The sequence below is a fragment of the Notamacropus eugenii genome, chromosome 6, assembly GCF_028372415.1.
Source record: "Notamacropus eugenii isolate mMacEug1 chromosome 6, mMacEug1.pri_v2, whole genome shotgun sequence".
Classification (NCBI taxonomy): Eukaryota; Metazoa; Chordata; class Mammalia; order Diprotodontia; family Macropodidae; genus Notamacropus; species Notamacropus eugenii.
Genome location: NC_092877.1, coordinates 41,588,705 through 41,610,078, shown reverse-complemented (window position 1 = coordinate 41,610,078; position 21,374 = coordinate 41,588,705). Strand labels below are relative to the sequence as shown.

The 21,374-nt window shown below is 42.1% G+C and overlaps 1 protein-coding gene across 2 annotated transcripts; it reads left to right on the top strand.

Annotated features, from left to right (window-relative positions):
• Positions 1-1,366: 1,366 nt before the first annotated feature.
• On the top strand, positions 1,367-19,115 carry SAAL1 (serum amyloid A like 1). Of its 2 annotated transcripts, none has more exons than XM_072619636.1 (12): positions 1,367-1,562; positions 3,107-3,223; positions 4,171-4,254; positions 6,214-6,362; positions 7,028-7,087; positions 7,220-7,335; positions 8,110-8,290; positions 9,713-9,795; positions 9,890-10,078; positions 13,282-13,472; positions 15,705-15,797; positions 17,388-19,115. In XM_072619636.1, exons 1-12 carry the CDS (start codon positions 1,428-1,430, stop codon positions 17,478-17,480), a joined length of 1,491 nt encoding a protein of 496 aa, XP_072475737.1. In that variant the 5' UTR covers positions 1,367-1,427; the 3' UTR covers positions 17,481-19,115. The 2 variants fall into 2 exon arrangements, with proteins under 2 accessions (XP_072475737.1, XP_072475736.1); XM_072619635.1 differs by having other exon boundaries at positions 1,369-1,562; positions 6,283-6,362.
• The last annotated feature ends 2,259 nt before the right edge of the window (positions 19,116-21,374 follow it).

The following is a 21,374-nucleotide window of genomic DNA, read 5'->3' as shown; positions in this document are numbered from 1 at the left end:
TGTTTGAGGGCTGGAAGAGCTATTTTACTTAATCTTTTGTCATTATTTCCCTTGCTATTTCAGATATTTTGTTTCTCCAAATAAAATTTGTGATTATTTTATTGACGTCTGTGTAGTATGCTTTTGATAATTTGATCAGTATCATAGCATTAAAATTATAGTATAACTTTTGTAGTACTGTCATTTTTATTGTATTGACACTGCTGAGCCACCTATGTCATTTCCCCCCCAGTTATTTGCTTTCTATTTCTTTAAAATAGCACTTTGTAATTGAACCTATACAAGTATTTTGTGTGCTTTGGTAGGTCGCACAATTATTTTATGGATTGTGTAGTTATTTGGAATAGGCTTTCCCTTTCTATTATTGCTTTTGGATTTTGTTAGCATTATACAGAAATGCTATTGAGGGTCTATTTTGTAGCCTGCCATTTTGGTGATGCTATTAATTCATCATATATGCTGATTCCCTAGGATTTTCTAAGCAAACCATCATGCCAACAGTATAGAGCATTATTTCTTTTTTAATCTATATTTATATCTTTAATTTCTTTCTCTAATATATTGTTATTACCATCATTTTAGAACCATATCAAATGGTAGCAGGCTAACTTGGCATCCTTGCTTTACTCCTGTGTTTATTGGGAAAGCTCCTGCGTTGTGCACTGCGACTGATGTGAATTAAGTAGACTAGAGGCGCCTAAAAGGCTTCTTAGTCAGCAAATACATGACATTTGCCTAGCTGAAGGAGATTTCAGCCAGCCACAGAACTGGTTTAGGATACACACTTGTTCATAAAACCTTTCAAAGAAGGGTGGTGAACGATGACGGGCGGCAGCATTTCATAAAACCAAGGCAGTGGAACAAGGAGGTGGGACACCAGGTTGGGTCGCATCAAAGCCAAGAAGGCAGGTGCTGACAGTTTTCCCAAGGAATGCGGCTGAGAGCCTTCAGAGCTGGAGGAGAAGGGCAGGACCCATCCTACAGATGAAGAAGCCGAGCTCCAGGGAGGCTGAGTGACTGGTCCTACGTCCACCAGGCAGTGTCGGAGGTGAACCTGGACCCACGTCCTCCGAGTCCAGGACCGGTGCTCTGTCCTCTCTACCGCCATCCAAGGTGTCTTGGTGTCAACTCCCGGACGTCCACGCCTCTCGATGTCTGTCCCTAGCTGTCTCGTTCCTTTAGGGTGTCTGGATCCCGCGTCCAGCCCGCCGGCAGTCTGGCCGCACTCTATCCTCCCCGGGATGCGCAAGGCTCCTGAGGCTGGTCCTGCCGCGGCTTCTGCGCCGCCGGCGTCTGGACGCCAGGGGGCGCTGCCGGCGGAGGCCTGGTGGCCGGCGGCGCGTGGCGGCCTCTCTGTCCGGCTCCCGCGCCTGCTCCTCGCCTGCCCCTCCTCCTCCAGCCCGGCTTCCACGCTGCTGCCGCTCGCCATGGACAGGAACCCGTCGCCCCCGCGGAGGGGTTTGGGGGCCGAGGCCGAGGCCGAGGACGCGGGAGGAGACTCCATCGGGGCCACGATCTACAGCAAGCACTGGCTCTTCGGCGTCCTCGGCAGCCTCATCCAGGTGCGTCCGCCGCCCCCAGGCTCGGACCCGGGCCGCGCCCCTCCCCCAACCGTCACGACCCCTTCCCCCCATCCGCACCCTCCCGGGCTCACCCCAGGCCCCGGACCCCGCCCCCCCCCAGTCCGGACCCTCCCCTGACCTCTCACAGGCCGCGGGATGCGGACCCTCCATCACGTCCCCAGACCCGGTCCGACCCAGCCTCCTCCCAGCCCCCGGACCCCGCCCCCCCCAGTCCGGACCCTCCATCACGTCCCCAGACCCGGTCCGACCCAGCCTCCTCCCAGCCCCCGGACCCCGCCCCCCTCAGTCCGGACCCTCCATCACGTCCCCAGACCCGGTCCGACCCGCCCTCCTCTCAGCCCCCCAGGCCCCCTCCCCTCTCCATCACCCCCCATTCTCTTTTCTCTTCCTCTCCCCCATCGCCCCTCCCCCTCCGCCTTCTGTCTGCCCACCCTGGGGACCCAGCCCCCAACGGCCAGCACGGCCCCTGAGGACCACCGGGCGCACCCCCTCCCGGGCCCCCACCCCGAATGTCCTCCCCTGCCTCATCCCCCTCTTCCCCCTTCACAGACCCCCAGCCTCTGGCATCTCCTCCCGTTCGCATCTCAGCCCTCCGGGTCTCCCCTGTCTCCCCCTTTCCCCAGCACAGCTTCCCTGGGCCCAGACGTGAGCCAGGCCCTCCCTCCGGACCTGGACCCCTTCCCTGTCAGTCACAGCTCTGCCGGACTGGATGAGCGCCTGCCCTCCGCCGGCAGCCACATCCCACCTCACCCCTGGTCTCAGGACCCCCAGACCCTCCTGCATCCTCCAGCACCAGTGCGCAGTCAGAGACTCCCCAGGGAGCTTGACCCTGATAGCCCCCAGGCCCTACTGGACCCTCTGAGACCCAGACAATCCTAGCCCACCCACCGGGGTCAGTTAGACTCCGCCTACACCCTCACCACCATCTCGGCCCCCCCCTCCCATTTCTTGTTACCCTGGTTCTGTGTCTTCCAGAATCCCTTCCCTGGATACTATGATCCACCCTTTGTCTTTCCAAATCCAGCTCTCCTGGATGCCTCCTACCCCTCCTGCCCCAGGTGTTGTGGCAGAGGTTTCACGCTCTCCTCACACACATCTTTGACTCTACCTAAACACCACCAGGACGCTGGGCCTAAAGGCTTGTCCAGATTTACTTCCCAAGACCCCTATTCCCTCCAGGTGACACTGAGTGCATTCTTCTAGACAATGCCTGACCATTTCCCCAGCCATCCTCCCAGATGAACCTCCTGTTATCCCGGTCTTCCCTGGTTCACAGGCTGTTTTAGATATTCCTGGTCTCACCACCTCCCTCTACCCCATCTGTCCCATATGTACTGCTAACCAATGACTCCCAATACCTGTTTCATTCTCTGCATCTCCACTACTTGCCCACCCCATGTCCAATCACAGAAAACTCTTCTCCTTCCCCTGCCTTTTCCCTCATTATTACTTGTAAGTGTTGGAAAATATTGAGTGGGGAGTGTTATTTACCTCTCCCTTTTCTTTCTTTGCCTTTTTTGAAGCTTATTAACCCTGAGAAAGCCAAGACCAGAGCAAATGAGGAGGAGGAGCAAGTGACAGAACTGGATGAAGAAATGGAGAATGAAATTTGCAAGGTGTGGGACATGTCCATGGATGAGGTATGCCTGTAGGATACTGTTAGGAAGGAAGCTCTTTCTGAAAGCTGCTAGTGAGTGAATGTTCCCATGTGTTGGTTCTCACCTTTGGATACTACCTTGTTAAATTATCCCTGCTACTGCATCAAGGAGTGCTGGAGTCTGGCTATTCCTAACTCCAGACCATATATTTTTCTCTCTAGTGGTGAAGGAGACTCCCTTTTGCTATCAGTGAGTGTTGGCTAGATTTATGCTGGCATCTCCTGAAGGTCATTTGCTGAGAACTCATCCATTTATGGACAGTGATACTCATATAGGTATAACCCATGACTGGTTTGGTTTGGTTTTTCTCATGTTTTTTGTACTTAAGCATTAGAGATTTAGGAGTTGGGACGGTGTTAGTACATGAAGGGATAGAAGAGAAAGAAGGAAGAAGAAAGTGTCTTTTCTGTATCTCCTTTGCAATGCGAAGATTACTGTGAATTCACGAGCAAGTTAGATAGTTTGCTTCTCTGCCAAAGGAGTAGAAATGAGAAGACTGTCCTATATTTTCTAAATGCATGGAGAACATTTCTATTCTGGTAATATTTTTAATTGATAGGTGAGAACATGCTTTTTGTTGAGAATGTCTAAAACTTATTTCTAAAGCCTTGTGAAAATCTAATTGCAGTAATGCTTTGATGAAGTTCCCTTTGCATGACACGGATATAGTGGGGGTAGAAACATTCTGTATCAAAAAGGAAAAAAAAAATCACTGGAATAATGGCTTTTGTTTTACAGCACAGTTTCATTGCCTTGGAAGCAATATTACAAAGACTCTGAAGTATTAGTTCATATTTTACCACTATTCCTAACTTCACTCTTTGTCTTTTGTCTATAACCTCTACATGTTTAAAAATAAATTAGTAAAAGTGAGGGTTGTAAGAGGTCTAGAGAAAGGCCTTGGCTCATTAAATATTTTGCCTTTTTAGGATGTAGCTTTATTTCTCTATGAATTTAATGCCCCAGACATATTTATGGGAGTTTTGGCCAAGACCAAGTGTCCTCGACTAATGGTAAGTGTATAAATATAAGTGAGTCTTTAAAAAAGTAATTGACCTCTTTTGTTGTTTGCCTCTGCAGTATTTGGCACTCTTGACCATCTCCATCGGCCTCAATATTCTCTACTTTCTCCTCATTGTTAGGTTTTCCTATTAGCCTAAATCTTCCCCAGTAACTTCTGCTGCTCCTAGTTCTGCCCCTTGGGGCCAACCAGAACTACTGCATCATACAACTTCAAGTGCTTGATGAGAACCCTTACGCTCCAGACTAAATAACTCTAGTTCCTTCACCTGAGCTTCATTTGGCCTGATATCCACATTTTCATCATCTTGGTTGTCTTTTTTGTAATATTATCCAGCTTATTAATGTTCTTTCTAAATTATAATAACTAGAACTAAACACAATAGTCCAGACATAGTCTAACCAGGATAGGATACAGTGGGATGACTATTTTCTTTATTCTGGGCTCAATGCTTCTCATAATGCAACCTACGGTTGTATTGACTTTTCTAATTGCCATGTTGCACTGTAGGCTCTTATTGAGTTTGAAGTCCACTACAAATGCCCATATCTTTTTCATAGGAAGTTCTTTATACTTGACTGGTATACTTTGTATGACAAGTATACTTCGTACTTGAATCCTTCATATTGTACTCATGCAGGTAATTTTTGTTTGCAGATATAGGACTTAATAGCCCTATTAAGTGCTGGTGTTTACTTTATCACAGTGTCTCAGTCTATTGAGATCTTTTTGGATCCTGATTTTGTCATCCAGTGTTTTTCCTTCCAGTTCTGTGCCATTTCAAATTTGATAAGCATGCTAATTGTGCCTTGAAGTCATTGGTAAGAATATTTCATAGTACAGCACACGAACAGATCCCTGAATCCTCCCACTGGAGATTTTCTCCCAGCCTAATCCATGAACCATTCATGAAATCTCACTTGTTCTTATTCTTAACAAATTTGTATCAGTTCCCTATATATCTTAGAAATGAGCCCATTATCAGAGAAACTTGATAGAAACATTTTCCCCCTTTTATCTGTTTCTCTTCTAATTTCAGCCCAATTCATTTTGTTGATGCATACACTTCTTAATTTTACGTAACCAGAATTGTTCATTTTACCTCCTATGAACCTTTCTATCTCTTGTTTGGTTATGAACTTTTCCCCTTTCCATAGATCTGATTGGAAATTTTTTCTATGTTCCTCTAATTTTTCATATGATGTTGCCTTTATATCTGAATCATGTACCTATTTGGAGCTTATCTTGGTATAACATTAGATGTTGGTATTTATTTAGCTTATGTGAGATTGTCTTCCCATCTTGTCAACATTTTTTGTTGAATAATGAGTTCTTGCCCCAACAGCTGGAATCTGCGGGTTCATCTTTTGGCTTCTCTGTTCATTTGCTTCCAGACTTCATGTACCTAATTTGTCCCACTGATAAGTCTCTCTATTTCTTACCCATTATCAAAATGTTTTGATGATTATTGCTTTGTAGTGCATAAAGCACTTCTGGACTCCTTTCCTTCCCACTTTTTCATTAATTCCTATTCTTAACCGTTTTTTCCCTCCAGATGAATTTTATTTTTTCTAGTTTTTTTATTCTGCATTTTGTAATTGGTTGAATAATACTTTTTAATCATCCATGATTTATTGAGTTTGTTTTGTTGCCTTAACTATTTTGCAAACTCCTCAAGGTCAGAATCCTTGTCACCTATGTTTTTCTATGCCTCTTCATTAACTGTACAAGGCACATGGCAGGACTTAGTTAAATAAATAATCTGGTCTCATTATAGGGGATACTTTCCCTGCCAGTTCTGCCTTGTTGGAAATCTATATGTGTGATTAGCAGTAATGTGATGTGGTTGAGAAGAGTGGTGCTGGCAAAAAAATAATTTGCATACCTATTTTGTACTATAAAAAGCACAGTCATATTTTTCATACATTGATTTTGTACAATTGTTTTTCAGTGTTTACCCATTTTTCAAAACTTTTGTGCTTACTCTGATTCCACTCTGATACCATGCTTGGTTTGGCAGGAAATTTGCGTGGGAATTTTGGGAAATATGGCCTGTTTCCAGGAGATATGTGTGTCTATCAGTAACGATAAAAATATTGGGTAAGTTGTATTACATAGTAATTATTAGGTTTTCATACACTTTTTAAAAATTTGATTTATATTTAGTAAAACCTACTAGAGCAGGTTTTTGAAGGAAAACTATTGCATAGGATTAAGGACTAAAAAGCTGTGAGTTATAGTGGCTCCCTTTTTCCATAGTAACTATTTTTCAATAGCTGTATTAAAATTTTCTGTTTTAATATTTTTTTCTTTATTTTTGTCAGTTACATATAAAAACAATTGTTAATCTTTTTTTTCTTTAAAGAAATTGGGTTCCAAATTCTCTCACTTCCTCCTTTGACCCTTCTCCCTTCCTCTCTCCCCTTGAAGGCAAATAATTTGATACAGATTGTACATGTGTGGCCATGCAGAACATATTTCCATATTAGTCATCTAACAGAAAACAGACAAAAAACACAAGAAAAATAAAGAAAGTAAAAAATAATGTGCTTTAATCTGCATTCAAACTCCATTTGAAGAGAGAAAACATGCAAACTAGTATATACAGAGTAGATACAGGATAAACTGGAGATAATCAAGAGAGGAAAGGCGCTAGTGGTATCAGGAGGAATTGGGAAATTCAAATGGAACATTTCACTTGACTGATGTTTAGTGAAAAGAAGGTATACGTAAGAATGTGTGAATTGATTTCTTTTGTCTTGTAGACAGACATTGTTGCACTGCATGTATGATTTGGATCCTCCTACTCTGCTGGAAATAAGCAGGTGTGCCATTTTCTTTGTACTCAGTCCAGTTATTTCATCCACAAGGCAATGTAGAGGTTAATTTTTCATGAAAAAACTTGAATTGCGTTCACCCTATTTTAATTAGATACTTTCTTCATCCTTCTCGTGCAGGTTATTACTAACATGCCTTTCCCAGCCACAAGTTGCTAATATTTGGATCGCAAGGATACGGGAAAATCCAGCTGTCTATGAGAGCATTTGTTTCATCATGTCAAGCTCAACAAATGGTAGGTGACCAAACCATTCAGAGAATCAGATTTTTAGGGCATCTTTAATGGTTAAGAAATTATTCCCAAAGCTCAGAGAAAAATATACTTTGATCACAAGAAGAAGTTAAGGAAAATCATTTAGCTCAAGGTAACAGTAGACATTAGGCTGTTGATTTCATTAGTATGGAGGACTTGTAGATGAGTAATTTCATTTGACTAGTGGGTGGAGTGAGATCTTCCCTGCAACTTACAGCATTGAACCAAAGTAGTGGTATCAGACTCAAAGAGAAAGGGAACCACTAAACCATACATTGGGATCCCAACAGGCTACAGATTGACTTATAAAATACATGTTAACATATCTGTGTTCCAGTATGTTTTTATTATTTTGTTAAATATTTTCTAATTACATTTTAATCTGGTTCCTGGCATTTGGAAGTGGATCTCTTGTTTGATATCCCTGACCAAGAGCATTGGGATTATGTGACTTGGCCAGGATCACACAGCCAGTGTGTGTCAGAGGCAAAACTTGAGACCTTCCTGGCTCTGAGAGGAACTCTCTGGCTCCTGCTCCACATTGCCTATATATAAGATTCCTTAAAGGTAAATTATTCTTTTTGTGCCCCAGGGACAGTGAAAGCTGCTCTTAAGAAAGAAATAGATGCGGGAGAGAAAAAAGTCCCTCAAAGCATTGGTGCCAGTGTAGGAGTTTGACTTTTGTGTGGTGATTTTCCTTAGGTATTTTCATTAACTTGACTAATTTCAGTTTCACGAGTATTTTCTTCTCTGCAGTTGACTTGCTGGTGAAAGTGGGTGAAGTGGTTGACAAGCTGTTTGACTTAGATGAGAAACTAATGGTGGAATGGATTAGAAATGGTACTGCACCCATGCTGGACCAGTCCTCTGGGGATTCTGAAGAGCAGGCACCACTGAAGATTGTCCCTTGTGTACTTGAAGCTGCTAAACAGATCCGGTAGGATTATAGAGAGTAGTGCAACCCTGGTCTGCCCTGGGAACTTCCTTTCCCGGAGGGCTTTGGGAGGCCTTGGATTAGCACGTGGCTGCATAGCTCCTAAAGAGCCCACGGAAGAATCTCCAAAGGCTTCTGTGTCCTTTTAGGTTGGCATGGGCTGTGGACCTAGCTCCCACAGGCCAGGGTTGTAGAGTAGTGCCATAGAATGCTGCCCCTACCATTGCCCATTCTCACCTGTTGTGGAGGGTCTTGACCTTTTTTCTCCGTCAATGAGGCCTCATTTGATTGAACCACTGTCATCTAAGTCATCCAGGCTTCAAGTTTTCCTTCCCTCTCACCTCCCACATTATGCAGTTCTACTGATTCTCCTTATACAATATAGCTCACTTCCATCTCCTCTACTTGCCTGAATACTACTATAGCTCTAGGCCCTTATTTCATCTCAGTTGTTTTGATAACCTTCTTTCTTAAATTTTTTCCATCTCCAATCCACTTTTCACACAGCAACCAAAATAGTTTTCCTAAAGCATAGATCATATTATCATTGTCATTCTTTAACATCCATCAGACAAAGTACAAATTTCTTAACTCCTGCCCTAACACTATTTCCCTTTATTCATTCTAGCCATAGAGATCTTTAGCTGTCCCAAGTGTCATCAAGCCTCTTTTTATTAGCATAGGCCATCCTCTGTGCCTGGAGCATATTCTCTACCCCTCTCTTCTATTGAAATTGTTGGCTTCCATGAAGGCTTAGCTGACATGCTACCTCTAACATGAAATCTCCCTCATCTACCTAGCTAAAAGTAATTCTAATTAAAATAATCTCTCCTTAAGTTTTCTTGACATACTTTCTTGACCTCACTTACCTCCTTCCATCATATTTTGTGTTGTACTTTCCTTGAATATAAACTTCTTGAGGGTAGGGGCTGGTCATTTTCCACCTTTGTGTTCCTAGCACCTAACACAGTGCTCTTTATATAAAAAGTACTTTAAAAAAGTTTGTTGAGTTGTTGAAAGATCACCTCCATTAGTCGCTCTAAAAGGATCTTTTTCTTTAGTGGATGGAGATCCAAGAGGAGACTGAGTTGGTTGGAATTGTAACATTGGGTCACAGATATCAGTGATGCTGAAGGGGCTTCCTTTGTAGCTCTCACCATTGAGGAGAGGAGGCAACCCTTAGAACAGCCGAAAGGAAACCAATACTGTTACTGCTGCCTTGATGGCAGGCTCTGAGGGGCAGCAGCACAGGATTCTGTTGGTTTGAGTAAAACAAAACACCGAAAGTCTCTTTGTGGGGTTTCCTGCAGGAGGATTTGGGTCTGGGCTTGGAAATACTTGGTTTCCTAGGTTCTGTCTATTGGGTAATTACCTTTCTTTGGGCATGGAAGTCATTGAGTCAGTGTTTTTGTCGTTTGCATGCAGTTTTGATAACCCAGTAGGACTGGATGTTTATATGCACATCTTACAACTACTTACTACTGTGGATGATGGAATTCAAGCAATTGGTAAGCAACTTTATAGAGAAGTATGAGAACAATGATAGCTCATTTTGGTCATTTAATTATTTTCCCTTTTTGAATCAGTGCTTTCTTTATCAAGTTCAGCCTCCCGATGCTGGAAGAGATACTTGGAATTTTCTTTCTGATTTGGCCTGCCTTGACTTCTGTCAGCCTGATGATCCACCAATCATGCTACAGGAACAGAAAACAGTACTGGCCTCTATCTTCTCAGTATTATCTGCTGTGTATGCGTCACAGGCTGAACAGGAGTACGTAAAGATGGAAAAAAGCAAGTATCATTTCTACCAGTTATGAGTAATGATGACCCCCTTTCTAACACTGGTAATTTTCAAAGTGGTTTACCTATACACATCTCATGTATAACCGTCAGAGCTGATCAAAGTGAAAATAACCTTAGTAGAAACGATAGAGACAAGATTGCTCTACTGTAACAGAAATTTGCACACAGTAAGGAGAGGCAGAATTTAATTTTAGCAAGTGCCAGTATAATTTCTCCTTTTGTGTAACAAACTAGCAAGTAGTCTACATTAGCAATGTTTTTACTGATCTTGTTACCACATATCCAGTTATATGGAAAAGCCTGTATGGTGGTCATGCTGCCAGTGTAGAAGTCAATTTCCATAGTGAATTCCATAGTATCATTTCTCTCTCTTCCCCTTCCCCCCCCCGTTCAGTAAATTCCAGCAACACCTCCAGGATCAAGCATAAAAATCCTCTGGCATTCAAACTCTTCATAACCTGGCCCCCTTCTACCTTTCCAGTCTTTTCACACCTCACTGCCTGACCCATACTCTATATTCCTGTTACACTTGCTTCCTTGCCATTCTTCTCTCAAGACTGTCCATCTCTTAATTCCATTCATTTTTCCTGGCTGTCCCCCATCCACACAATGCTCTCCGTCTTCTCTGCTTCCTGCCTTCCCTGACTTTCTTCAAGTTTCAGCTAAAATCCTACCTTCTACAAGAAATCTTTCCTAATCTTCCTTAATGTTATTGCTTTTCCTCTTAGGTTATTCCCATTTTACTCTTTTTCTTGTTCTTAGGTAGTTGTTTGCATGTTTTATCTCCCATTGGACCACTTGAGAGTAGGGGATTGTTTTTTGCCTTTCTTTGCATTTGCAATACCTAGCACAATGCCTGGCATATAGTAGGTACTTAATAAATGCTTATTGACTGACAGCTCTGTGCAGTAGGAGTTATACCCATTTTACAGATGAGGGAACTGAGGCTGAGAGAGATTAAGTGATTTTCTTGGACAGCAACTGTCCAAGACAGCATAGAACATGGTTAAATCTATGGTTAAGGAATATTACTGTGGTATCTGTGCTTAGGATGGACCAGAGAGAGAGAGAGAGAGAGAGAGAAGCATGAGGCTTGAGGTAGGGAGACCAAGCAGGAAGTGTGGTAGTCCTCTAGGTGAGAGGTGATCAGGGCCCAAATTATGGTGGCAGCTGAAGGGGTGACATACTGGAGCTATTGTGGAAGTAGAAGCAGCAAGTTTGGGCAACTGATTGGTTGAGAGTGAGTGAAGTATTGCAGATCATATCTCTGATAGAAATAGGGAAATCTGGAAGTGGATAGGGCATAGAGTTGATAGTGTTGTGTTGGGTTCATCCTTCATTTTCGAAGAAGACCATGACATCAGAGAAATGATGACATGACTTCCACTTGACTTTGTTTTGAGTGAAGAAGGGCTAAGAGCTGCACAGAGGTAAGGTATAATGAAGACTGAGAAAAGGCCATTGGATATAGTAGGTAAGAAATTTTTGATGACCTGGCCGAGGAGGGAGGAGGTTTCTGTTAAATGTTAGGGTCAGCAGCCAGATTGCAAGGAGTTGAGGAGTGAAGGATGTAGAAGTAGGTGACCATCTGTAATAATTTAACAGTGAAAGGAACTTGAGGAGATGGTAGGATCAGGGTATTTTTTAAGGATGGAAGAGACTGGTCTTGCATGTAGAAGTCGGGGAAGGAGCCAGTGGATAAAGAGAGATTGATGATTATAGAAAGAAGGGCCAGTCAGTAAGGAGACAGCTGTTGGAGTGGATGGGATCAAGAGCACAAGTAGAGAGGAGATTGGCTTTTCCAAGAAGGGACTGTTTTTCAGAGACTGAAGTAAAAAAGGAAAGAATAGGGCATGATGAAGAGGGGGTTTCATATGTAGAGCAGGGGTAAAAAGGGAGTGCTCAGTGAATGGCCTTTTTTGTTGGTGTAGTTGGAGAGGAATTTTGGAAGAGCCACAATGGAGAGTTGAAAAAAGTCATTAGGAGAGGAATAGAAGGATTGTCGTACAGCGGTGAGGGTCCACCAGAGATTAGATAATAACTTGGGAATGAATCCGTTTGACACTTGTATGGCTTTTTCTAGTGGTGTTCAGATGCATTTGAATAGGCATGGAGAAGGTAGATGGTGGAGACAAGGGGGCAAGGAATCCAAGGGAATAGGACAGTGTAAAGTTGAACTGGCCAACCTTAAGGTCAAGGCTGTGAAGGGAGGAAAGCAAAGCCAGAGCCACAAAAATGGGCCAAGAGAAGAGGGTGGCTGGAAGGGCATGATTAAGATGAAGAGTAGGTTTGGGGGAGAGAGGCAGAGGGAGAGATTGGATAGGTTAGAAGCTTTGACTTGAGAGTAATTTTAGAGTTCTAGGTCATGGAGATAGAATAGTTATGGGTAATGCTGAAATCAATTGTATGACTAGATAGTGAGTCAGCTGGTGTTTATTAACTGTACTAAGCATTGGGAAAAATGGCAAAAGATGGTCACTTCCCTAAGGGGCTCACATTTTAGTAGGGGAGACAGCCTACAAACAACTGCATGAATACTTCATCCTCAGGGCGCCTGAAATGGATGTATTACCAATGAAGAATTGTGTTGGAGAAATAGTGAAAAAGATGTCATCAGAGAGATACATGACTGGAGGGAGGTGGGCCAGTCCTGTAATGAAAATGAAGGATTGCCAGTGATGTGCTCAGGTCCTCAGGTGCTTAGGAGGTAGCCTACCAATTTCCAGAGATTTGGAGGAAAGGGCTTCTGCATGTTGACTAGACCCTTGTAGAGGATTTATAGAAGGAGACAGATTAGGGGCACAGAGGATGAGATGACTTGTATAGGTTGCATTCATTACTTTTGGAGGGATATCCCACATCAATGAGATCCTACACATCTCTTAACATTGAAAAATTTTAGGTGTCTACTAGCAAGGTTAGCTTGAATTAATGCCGAGAGATTGAACAGTGCAGGACAAGCTCAGGAATATCCTTTGGCTGGGATGTAGACTTTTGACTTTTTCATATTTTGAATGTAAACTCTTCTTTGTTGTCATGTGTATTGTCTTAATTTAGAACCCACGTATGTCATTTATAGAACACAGTGAGATGTGTTTGATTTGATCAGATCTCTTAAAAATCTTATTATTTTAACGATAGCAGAAATAATCTATTTGTGACTTTTTATCTCTTCATTTATCGTACAACAGATCTGTCTCTAATTGGTGGCTTGATTCGGGTCTTGCACAACATGGAGGAATGTGAGAAAAGATCTGTGAACTTAGCAGATTGCAATACAGAAGAAGCTGAAAAGTCCGATAAAACTGAGGATTTCCACTTGAAAGTCTTGAAGGATGTTTCATGCGAATTACTTTCTAATATTTTTCAGAAATTGACAAAGGTACTGAAAAATCATTTTATATTGACTGTTCAGGTAAGGAAGTACTAGGCCTAGTTTTTGGGAGGATTGCTTCTCTAAGCTTTTGTAGAGTTCCTGTCCAGGGGATGCCTCTGGTGAGTGAGTTGGGGTGCTTAGTGCACATGTTTTAGGGGCTGGGTAGCAGTATAGGGAAGTTGAAGGACTGTATCTTTATCGGAAAATAGTGAACTTAGTTTCCAGTGAGAAGCCACGGGGTAGGGTGGCTAGACGGCCACCCTGAACTTTCGAAGGAAGACTTGGATTCACTCTCTGCAATTGATACCTTTTAGTCACATGACCATAGGCACCAATCTCTGCCCCAGGGACCTCTCCATGACATGTTGTAAGAGAGTTCTGGCTTTCATTTATAGAAGGAGTTTTCACACCTGGGATTTCCTTCTATCTATGAAATCACAGATCAACTTCCCCCTTCCAAAAATATTCCAGTAGTGGGTTTAGATTTATTTACCATAGAATCTTGAATTTCCTACCCTCCAGCAAATTTGGGGCACTCATTACCTAACAAGGCAACCCATTCTAAACTTGACAACTAAAGCATCATTAGACAGTTAACCTATATTGTGCTAAAATCTTTCTCCTGGGAAATTCTATCCTTTGGTTCCTGTTCTGCCCCTTGAAACTTCATGGACTAACATCAAATCCCTCTTCCATGTGTTAGCTCTACAAGTATTTGAAAACATCCATTCTGTCCCCTCTGTTTTCTCTCTTTCATAGAATTTCCTTTCTCAGTTCCTTTCAAAGTTGTCATTAAATATGATTTCCCGACTCCTTGATGATCCTGGTCACCTTCTTTTGCACAGGCTTTTCTCTGATTGATTAAGTTTGTTTTTCTAAAGCCTAGGGTGGTAATAGCACTTTCTTCTCAGCACTTCAGTGAGTTCTTCTTTCCATTTTGTAGATGATGAAAAGAGTTTCAGACTTGTCCACAGGCACACAGCTGGTTACCAAGACTCAAATGAGGGCTTCTGTCCCTCTCTGAAGTCCAGCCTTCTTTCTCTCGTTTCACACTATTTCTCTCAGGGAGATGTGGCAGCATAGAGCTTCCTTCTATGAAGCTTAAGAGGACAGGGCCACCTTCTCCCAGAGTTACTGCTAATTCTACTTTACAATCAGTTTTTCCTCATTTGTCAGAATTGAGTTTACCTTAGCAGTTTCATGTTTCCTTTACCTTCTGAGAGCTGAAGTTGTCAGCAAGGCAGTTTCTTAATTTGTGAGATGCTTTGCTTTTAGCAGAATGGGAGTTCTAGTAGAGGTCTGAATAGCTGAAGTCCTCTTTCCTTACACTAACTTTCCTGTGTGTCAGTTCTGTGTTTTCCATTAGGAAAGCAAAATCTATAACCTCTGATCAGTATCTGTAACATATTTTTACAAGATCACTTCTGTTTCTTCTTTTATCTTCACCAAATGTTCCCCATCATATTAATACTCCTTGGTTTATGGATTTTCATATGCTTACAAGCTTTTCTGATATATGCCCCTCACCTCAATCTTGAATCCATTCCCACCAAGTGACATCTGTAGACCACGTGTATTTTCTTATTCTAACATTGTGTTCATTTTATTTATTACTTACACTGTGCATCTGAGGCTGAGTATTTTTCTGACCTCTTATTATCTTCTCTTAAAAATTACCGGGTGTGCCCTCCACTATTTTCCCATTTTCTGTACCATTCATGTTTTCATCTGTAATGTCCAGTTTCTAGTTTTAGCTGGATGTCTTTCTTCCTTATTCTTAGATTTAACTGTTAAGCTGGATCAGGTTGCTGAGTTTCCTGCTAATTGTTTTCTTACTAGGCATTGTGAGGTGCAGACTGTTCTTTACCAGGAGCCCATCCTTCTGGTCTTTCAAACAGTAATCCAGAGGAGCCTCCTGTTCTTCCATTCTTTCTAGATGAATGGTTGTTGTACTTTATATATATCCTGTTTCTTCCAAAGTTAGGACTTTCAAGCCTACATCTCTGCCTCCAGGTCATTCAACTTTTTACCAAAAATGTTGACTTTGAATACTTAACCAAGACATGTGGAAGATTCCAGCAATATCAGCTGTGCCAATGAGGCATCATGCCAGCTGTCTCAGGAAAACACTTGAGGCGAGAGGAGAGAACTATAACACGGATGACCAGATCAAGCTTTGAATGTCTCCTCTGCTGTTTGGTATCTTGTTTAACTATATATATGTTTTTTTTTTTTCAGGAAAATATCATTCAGGCTCTAAAGGAGGAGCATCTAAGCAAGGAGACGTGTTCCTGTGCAATTAAAAACCTTCTTCCCATGTACCGCTCAGTGGTGAGTGTGTGCGGAGCCCTTGGACTCACATGGAATACAATGGCGTAGTGACATGTGCATTTGTTATTATTTAGTTGATTAATTGTGTCTGACTCTTCATGACCCTATTTGGGGTTGTCTTGGCAAAGATTTTGGAGTGGTTTGCCACTTCCTTCGTGAGCTGGTGTAGTTGGCAGGTTTTGAACTCAGGAAGATGAGTCTTCCTGACTCTAGGCCTGGCTTTCTAACCACTATACCACCTAGCTGCTTGTAGATCTCAGCTTTGGGGATAGCCAAAGTTTACTTTGAGACACAAAACCATCTTCAGAGATGCCTGTTCCTATCTGCAGTTAGAGTTTAAATTCTTCATTTCAAAAAACAGTAATTAAAAAGCTGCTGTAAGCATAGAATTATGTTAGGCACTAGGAGCATATAGAGAGTTTAGAAAAGACAACAGTTCCTGTCTTCAAGGAATGTACTGTTTGATGAGGAATGGTAATCAGATGGGTGGGGGTAATATACACTGTTCTGTCATAAATGTATTAAGAGAGTTGGTTCCTAAACAGAATGTCACATGAAGAATCTGGGTAGGGTATCTAGGGGAAGGAGGCTCATTACCAACGTTGGGGATCAGGGGAGACTTCTTGAAGAAGGCAGGACTTGGGTTGGATGGGTAGGAATTTGACAAAGTGAGGGAAGGAAGGCATTCAGGTATAGGGCCCAAGCTGAGCAGAGGCATAGAGGCATAGAAGAAAACAGCCTGTATTTGAAAAGCGGGGAGTTACTCAGTTTGGGGTGAGCACAGTTCTGTGGAAAGGAGTTTTTGAGGTAAGGCCTTGAATACCAGATAGAAAACTATGGACTTTACTTGGAAGGCAGTGAGAAGCTGCTGCTAAGCAGAAGCCTGTGAGGATCAGAAGATTGTTCTGTTAGCAATATGGAGGCAGGATTGGAGGTGGGAGAGAGGAGAGGTAGGGAGACTTCTCAGGTGAGTCGAGCAGTCATCTGGGCTGGTGCTGATGGTGCCCACTGTTAAAGAGGAGGCAGTGGGACTAATCAGAAGGGGACGGAGGTGGGGGATGTTTTGCAGGGGCAGTCCGTAGGCCTCGGGGGACGGCAGGGTCAGGCCCCAATGCCAGCACCTCTGTTTTGACAGCTCTTCTTTATTCCCTTAACTACATGCTAAGTCTTGAGACATTTTAACCTCTACTGATTTACACTTATTTTCTAAGTTGATACTGTAACTGCCTAGAACTCCCATTCCCATCTTTGACTCATTCTATGTATGAAGTAGACAGTATACAAAGACAAGCAAGATTTTTACACAGTGGCATCCAGTAGGATTTTCCTCAGCAATTTCATCATGAGCATGATAGTCAAGGGTCATCTAAACTTGGCGAGGCGGGGGTACCAGAACTTGGATTTTAGATTCTGGGGTGGAGACAGATTGGAGTCATCCTCTTACCTGATGATATCTGGGGAAGGAGGAATCAGGAGTTATTGACATAAAGGGACAATTATAACATGTGGAGCATGGAATTGTCCTCTGTATAAGATATTAATTCCCACTGAGTGCAAATCTGTACAATATAGTGTTTTCTCTGACTGTAGGTTGAAGGCTTCTTTAAAGTCCTGTGTGAAGCTGACAAGGATCTAGCAGATGATCTGGAGAAGGATTTCCCAAGTTTGAAGACACAGAACTAAAACTGGAACAAAATAGACCTTACTTAAGGAAAAGACTCTGTTTCTTCCCTGGCTAAAGAATGTGATGGGCTCCCGCCTCCAATAAACCTTGCCGACCTGATAAAACTTATAAGGGACAATGGAGGGAGATGACTTGTGGAGGAGTGGTAGGGAACCCCCATGGACAGTGACTGCCCTGCTCCCCTCCTCTTTGTGTGTTGTGATCACAAGGATAAACCTGCTATTGGCTATGTTGGTTCATCAGCTTCAGGGGAAGTAAATCATGCTAGTATTTAGGGTGTCAGCAGGGAATGCTTATTTGAACCTGAATTTTGTGCCAGAATTTCATATGCAAGTAGGTATTAGACCTTAGACATTTAAAAATGGATTTATTTATGGTAATTATTTCAATCATTAGGGTTTTTAATACCTGGAAAGAGGAGGTAAAACTCATCAGAGTTTGATGTTAGATTGGGTCTATTTACAGGGCCAACATTCAGCAGTATTGTGCATGGGAAAACAGAAAAGCCGCCATGCCTTAGTGAGCAGGATTACATCTGGAAATCCCTCTTCACCATTTAATTCCAGTGGCAGGTCATAAAATGATGGGTGGCAAATCACTGAGTTGTGTTGGGTAACAGGTGATTCCTCTGATCTCCCCGATTGCAGTGTAGTGTAGCATGTGACTCTTTTCGCTTGTCAGATTTCGGCAGCGGTCCCAGTGTTATTTGTCCCTTGTGACCGGTTCTGGGCTGGATTGTCAGGATTCTTCTGTCTTTGACTTCTGTCATTTCCACAAATTTAAATCGAAGACCAATGGACATGTTTGGGTTTTGTTCATTATAGACTCAAAAGCCACACCAGCAGACTTTGGGAGTGTTCTCCATGTTCAGACCATGACATTTTGGCTTACAAATGCTAATTTAGATCATATTTTAAAGCCTTTTATGGCAGAGCTTTCCCACCCAGAAAACTGAAAAGTGCTCAAATTAGCTATGTACAAGTATACAGTTAGTTTCTCTAGCGTTGAAATGAGATCTTATACGTGCTTTTGCATGATTTCTGGATCTCTACTGTTCATAAGGACATTTGTGTAGAAAATTACACGTGGTAGCAACTGAAACCACATCTGCTAGATTTTTCTGTATTTTTGTTCATGAACATGTATATTGTTCATTTTGGTGGTGACCTTTGTATAGGCAGAACAAATGGCTGAAATAACCCCACGTGGTCAGAGAAAATAAGCCGTGCCTCCCAACCAAATACATGCACAGATTGTATATTTCAGGTGCTGGAATCTTTTTGCCTGTAAACTGTTAAAATATTCTTTGGAAGGGTAATGCTTATCAGACCTTACAGCAAATTTCATATCTTATCATGAGAGCAGATCTTGAGTGCAGTGAAGAACTTTTAACCTAAGCACTCTGAGCACCTAGGGGAAGAGGACACCCCTGATGTTTTGATCCCAAAGGTGGATGGGGGCAGTGGGATTCTTTACTTCATAGTTTCATTCAGTCTTCACTCAGTTTTCACACTGTCTTGTACACCTGTTTTTTCGATGTTCAAGGGTGAGGACTTATTGCTCTGTGTATCTTACATTTGGATATAGTTGAAAACTTTTCCATAAACTTACCAATTAAAATAAAAATGAAACAAGCATTGTTTCTATTTTGCTTTTCTTAATTCTAAAAATAAAATCCCCTACAACACATGCAAAAGAGAGTGATGCTTGAGTTAATGAAGGAGTGATATACAAATTGTAATGTGATCTTCCATTCTTGTGGAGTTTTCAGCTGGATTTGACAACTGCTTGAAATTTGTGTGCCACTTATATTTGGATGTTTCTCATTCCTTTTAATCTTTGTTGTTTGTTGCACCTAACCCTCTGGAAAAAAACACACATACACATATATTTATTTTTCTCTTTTGATCTCCTACTTAGAACCTTTGCTTCTTGGGAGTGTGTGTCAGAACTTAAGCACAGAAAATACAGCCTCAGAGAACCCAGGGTCACCTTCAGGGCTGGGAGGAGAGGAGCATTAGAGGAGAGCTTCAGTAGAAATGTTCTGTCTGAATGAAAATGCCTGTGATGTGAGAAGATTTAGATGAATCAGTGAAAAGTGAAGCAAGTAGAACCAGGAAAACAACGTATAGAGTGAGACCATGTAAAAGGAAAGAACGCTACACCAACTGAAATTAAGTGCTGAAAAAGTACGATGATGAGACTTGTCCTAAAAGAAGGGCTAATATCTCCCTTACTTTATGGAGGTGAGGGATTATGGTGTGTTAGACTTTTTTGACACAAGTTATTTATTATGAGGGATTGCTTTCTTGGAGACAGAAGGGAAAGGGATATACTGGAAAATGTAGGAGAGGTAAAAACCAAAAGTAGCAATAAAAATTTACTTTAAAAATATGTGTACTAAAACCTTCAGTTTACAAAGAGATCTCCTTACTTTCTCTCATTTAATCTTATTAAATTCATGCAGTTATTCACTGAAGTAAAGTTAAGAATCACCATGTGCTAGCCTTGTCTCTAACAATCTAGGAGTATTATATAATCTAATCCAACAAGCATTGACTAGTAGCCTACTGCATGGGAGACCTGGAACATGGGAGGCTGAGTCTACTCTCTCTAGCTTATACTCACATTCATCCTTGCATGCTGGGGAATACTGGAACGCACATGGGAGATGGCCATTTGACACACCAAAGATTTCATGAACTAGATAGCAAAGCAGCCTGTAGGTGACTTTAGGCATGTTTTGCACTTGACAATAATTGCACACATTGGAAGATGTGCCCCTTACTTACCTTGGGGCCTTTCCTCTTCTTTCATTAACATGCTGAAGTCATGCCCTCAAAATCAAGGAATTTGAAGGGAAAACTTTGTCAACAACTAGATTGCCAAAGGGTGAAAGGGCAAAAATTTTGTGGGGCAGCAGAAGTGGGCCAAAAAAAACTCTTGAAAAAAAAATTTGCACTTAGTTACAACAGATACATGAAGTTTATGTTACTGAAAATTAAAATTGGGGTTCATTCAGGCCTGAAAATGTGTCAATTCTGATCAATGGAGTAAAAAGACCATTGGAGTAGATCCATTTAAACCTATGGGTAGCTCTGACCCCTCAGACACCCAGAAAGGAACTTGTGTTTTCGCCTTCAATGTATCTGAGATGGATTTAAAGAGAACAGGCCTCAAAGACAGGGGGAGCAGCTAGTACTTTTTGAAGTTAGAAGCTTATACTTAGAGCTAGAGGGAACCTAAACCTCTTATTTTATGAATGAAGCAAGTGCAGCAAAGCTGGCATTTGAAGTTAGGTCTTCTTGTCTCCAAGTACAGCATTCTATCCATTCTACCAAACAACCTTTCAAGTCCCAGTTCTGCCTGTGTGATATCTGGCAAGTCATGACTTCAGTTTCCCCAATTGCAAAATGAGAGGATCAAAAAACCTTAAAAAAAACTTTCATCTTTTAATCTATGATTCTAAGACTTAGGTTCAAGTTGTGCCTCTAATATCGACTGTGTGTCCAGGGAATATCCCTTTTTCTCTCAGTAATCCAAGGAAACTCTTGGGCTAAGTTACAGGCAAGATGCTTATTTGTGTCTGTGGAGGGATATTCCACACTGGGATTACACTCACTGACACAATCATAGATCCACCCCTCTCTCCATGTTCTCTCCTCCTTCCCCCCCTGGATATTACAAGGCAGCATGTTGGATACTATGAGTACAAAGAGGAAACCAAAATCAGTTCCTGCCTTGATGATTGTTCGAAGTTTTCTTTATTATTATGCAATTTGAATTAGAAAATCAGAAATTTTGCCGTACTGTATTAATGTAGCTTTTAGATTGACTTAAAATCATCTATGTAGTGTTTGAAATCTTAAGAGCCAGCAGCTGCAAGGCAAAGT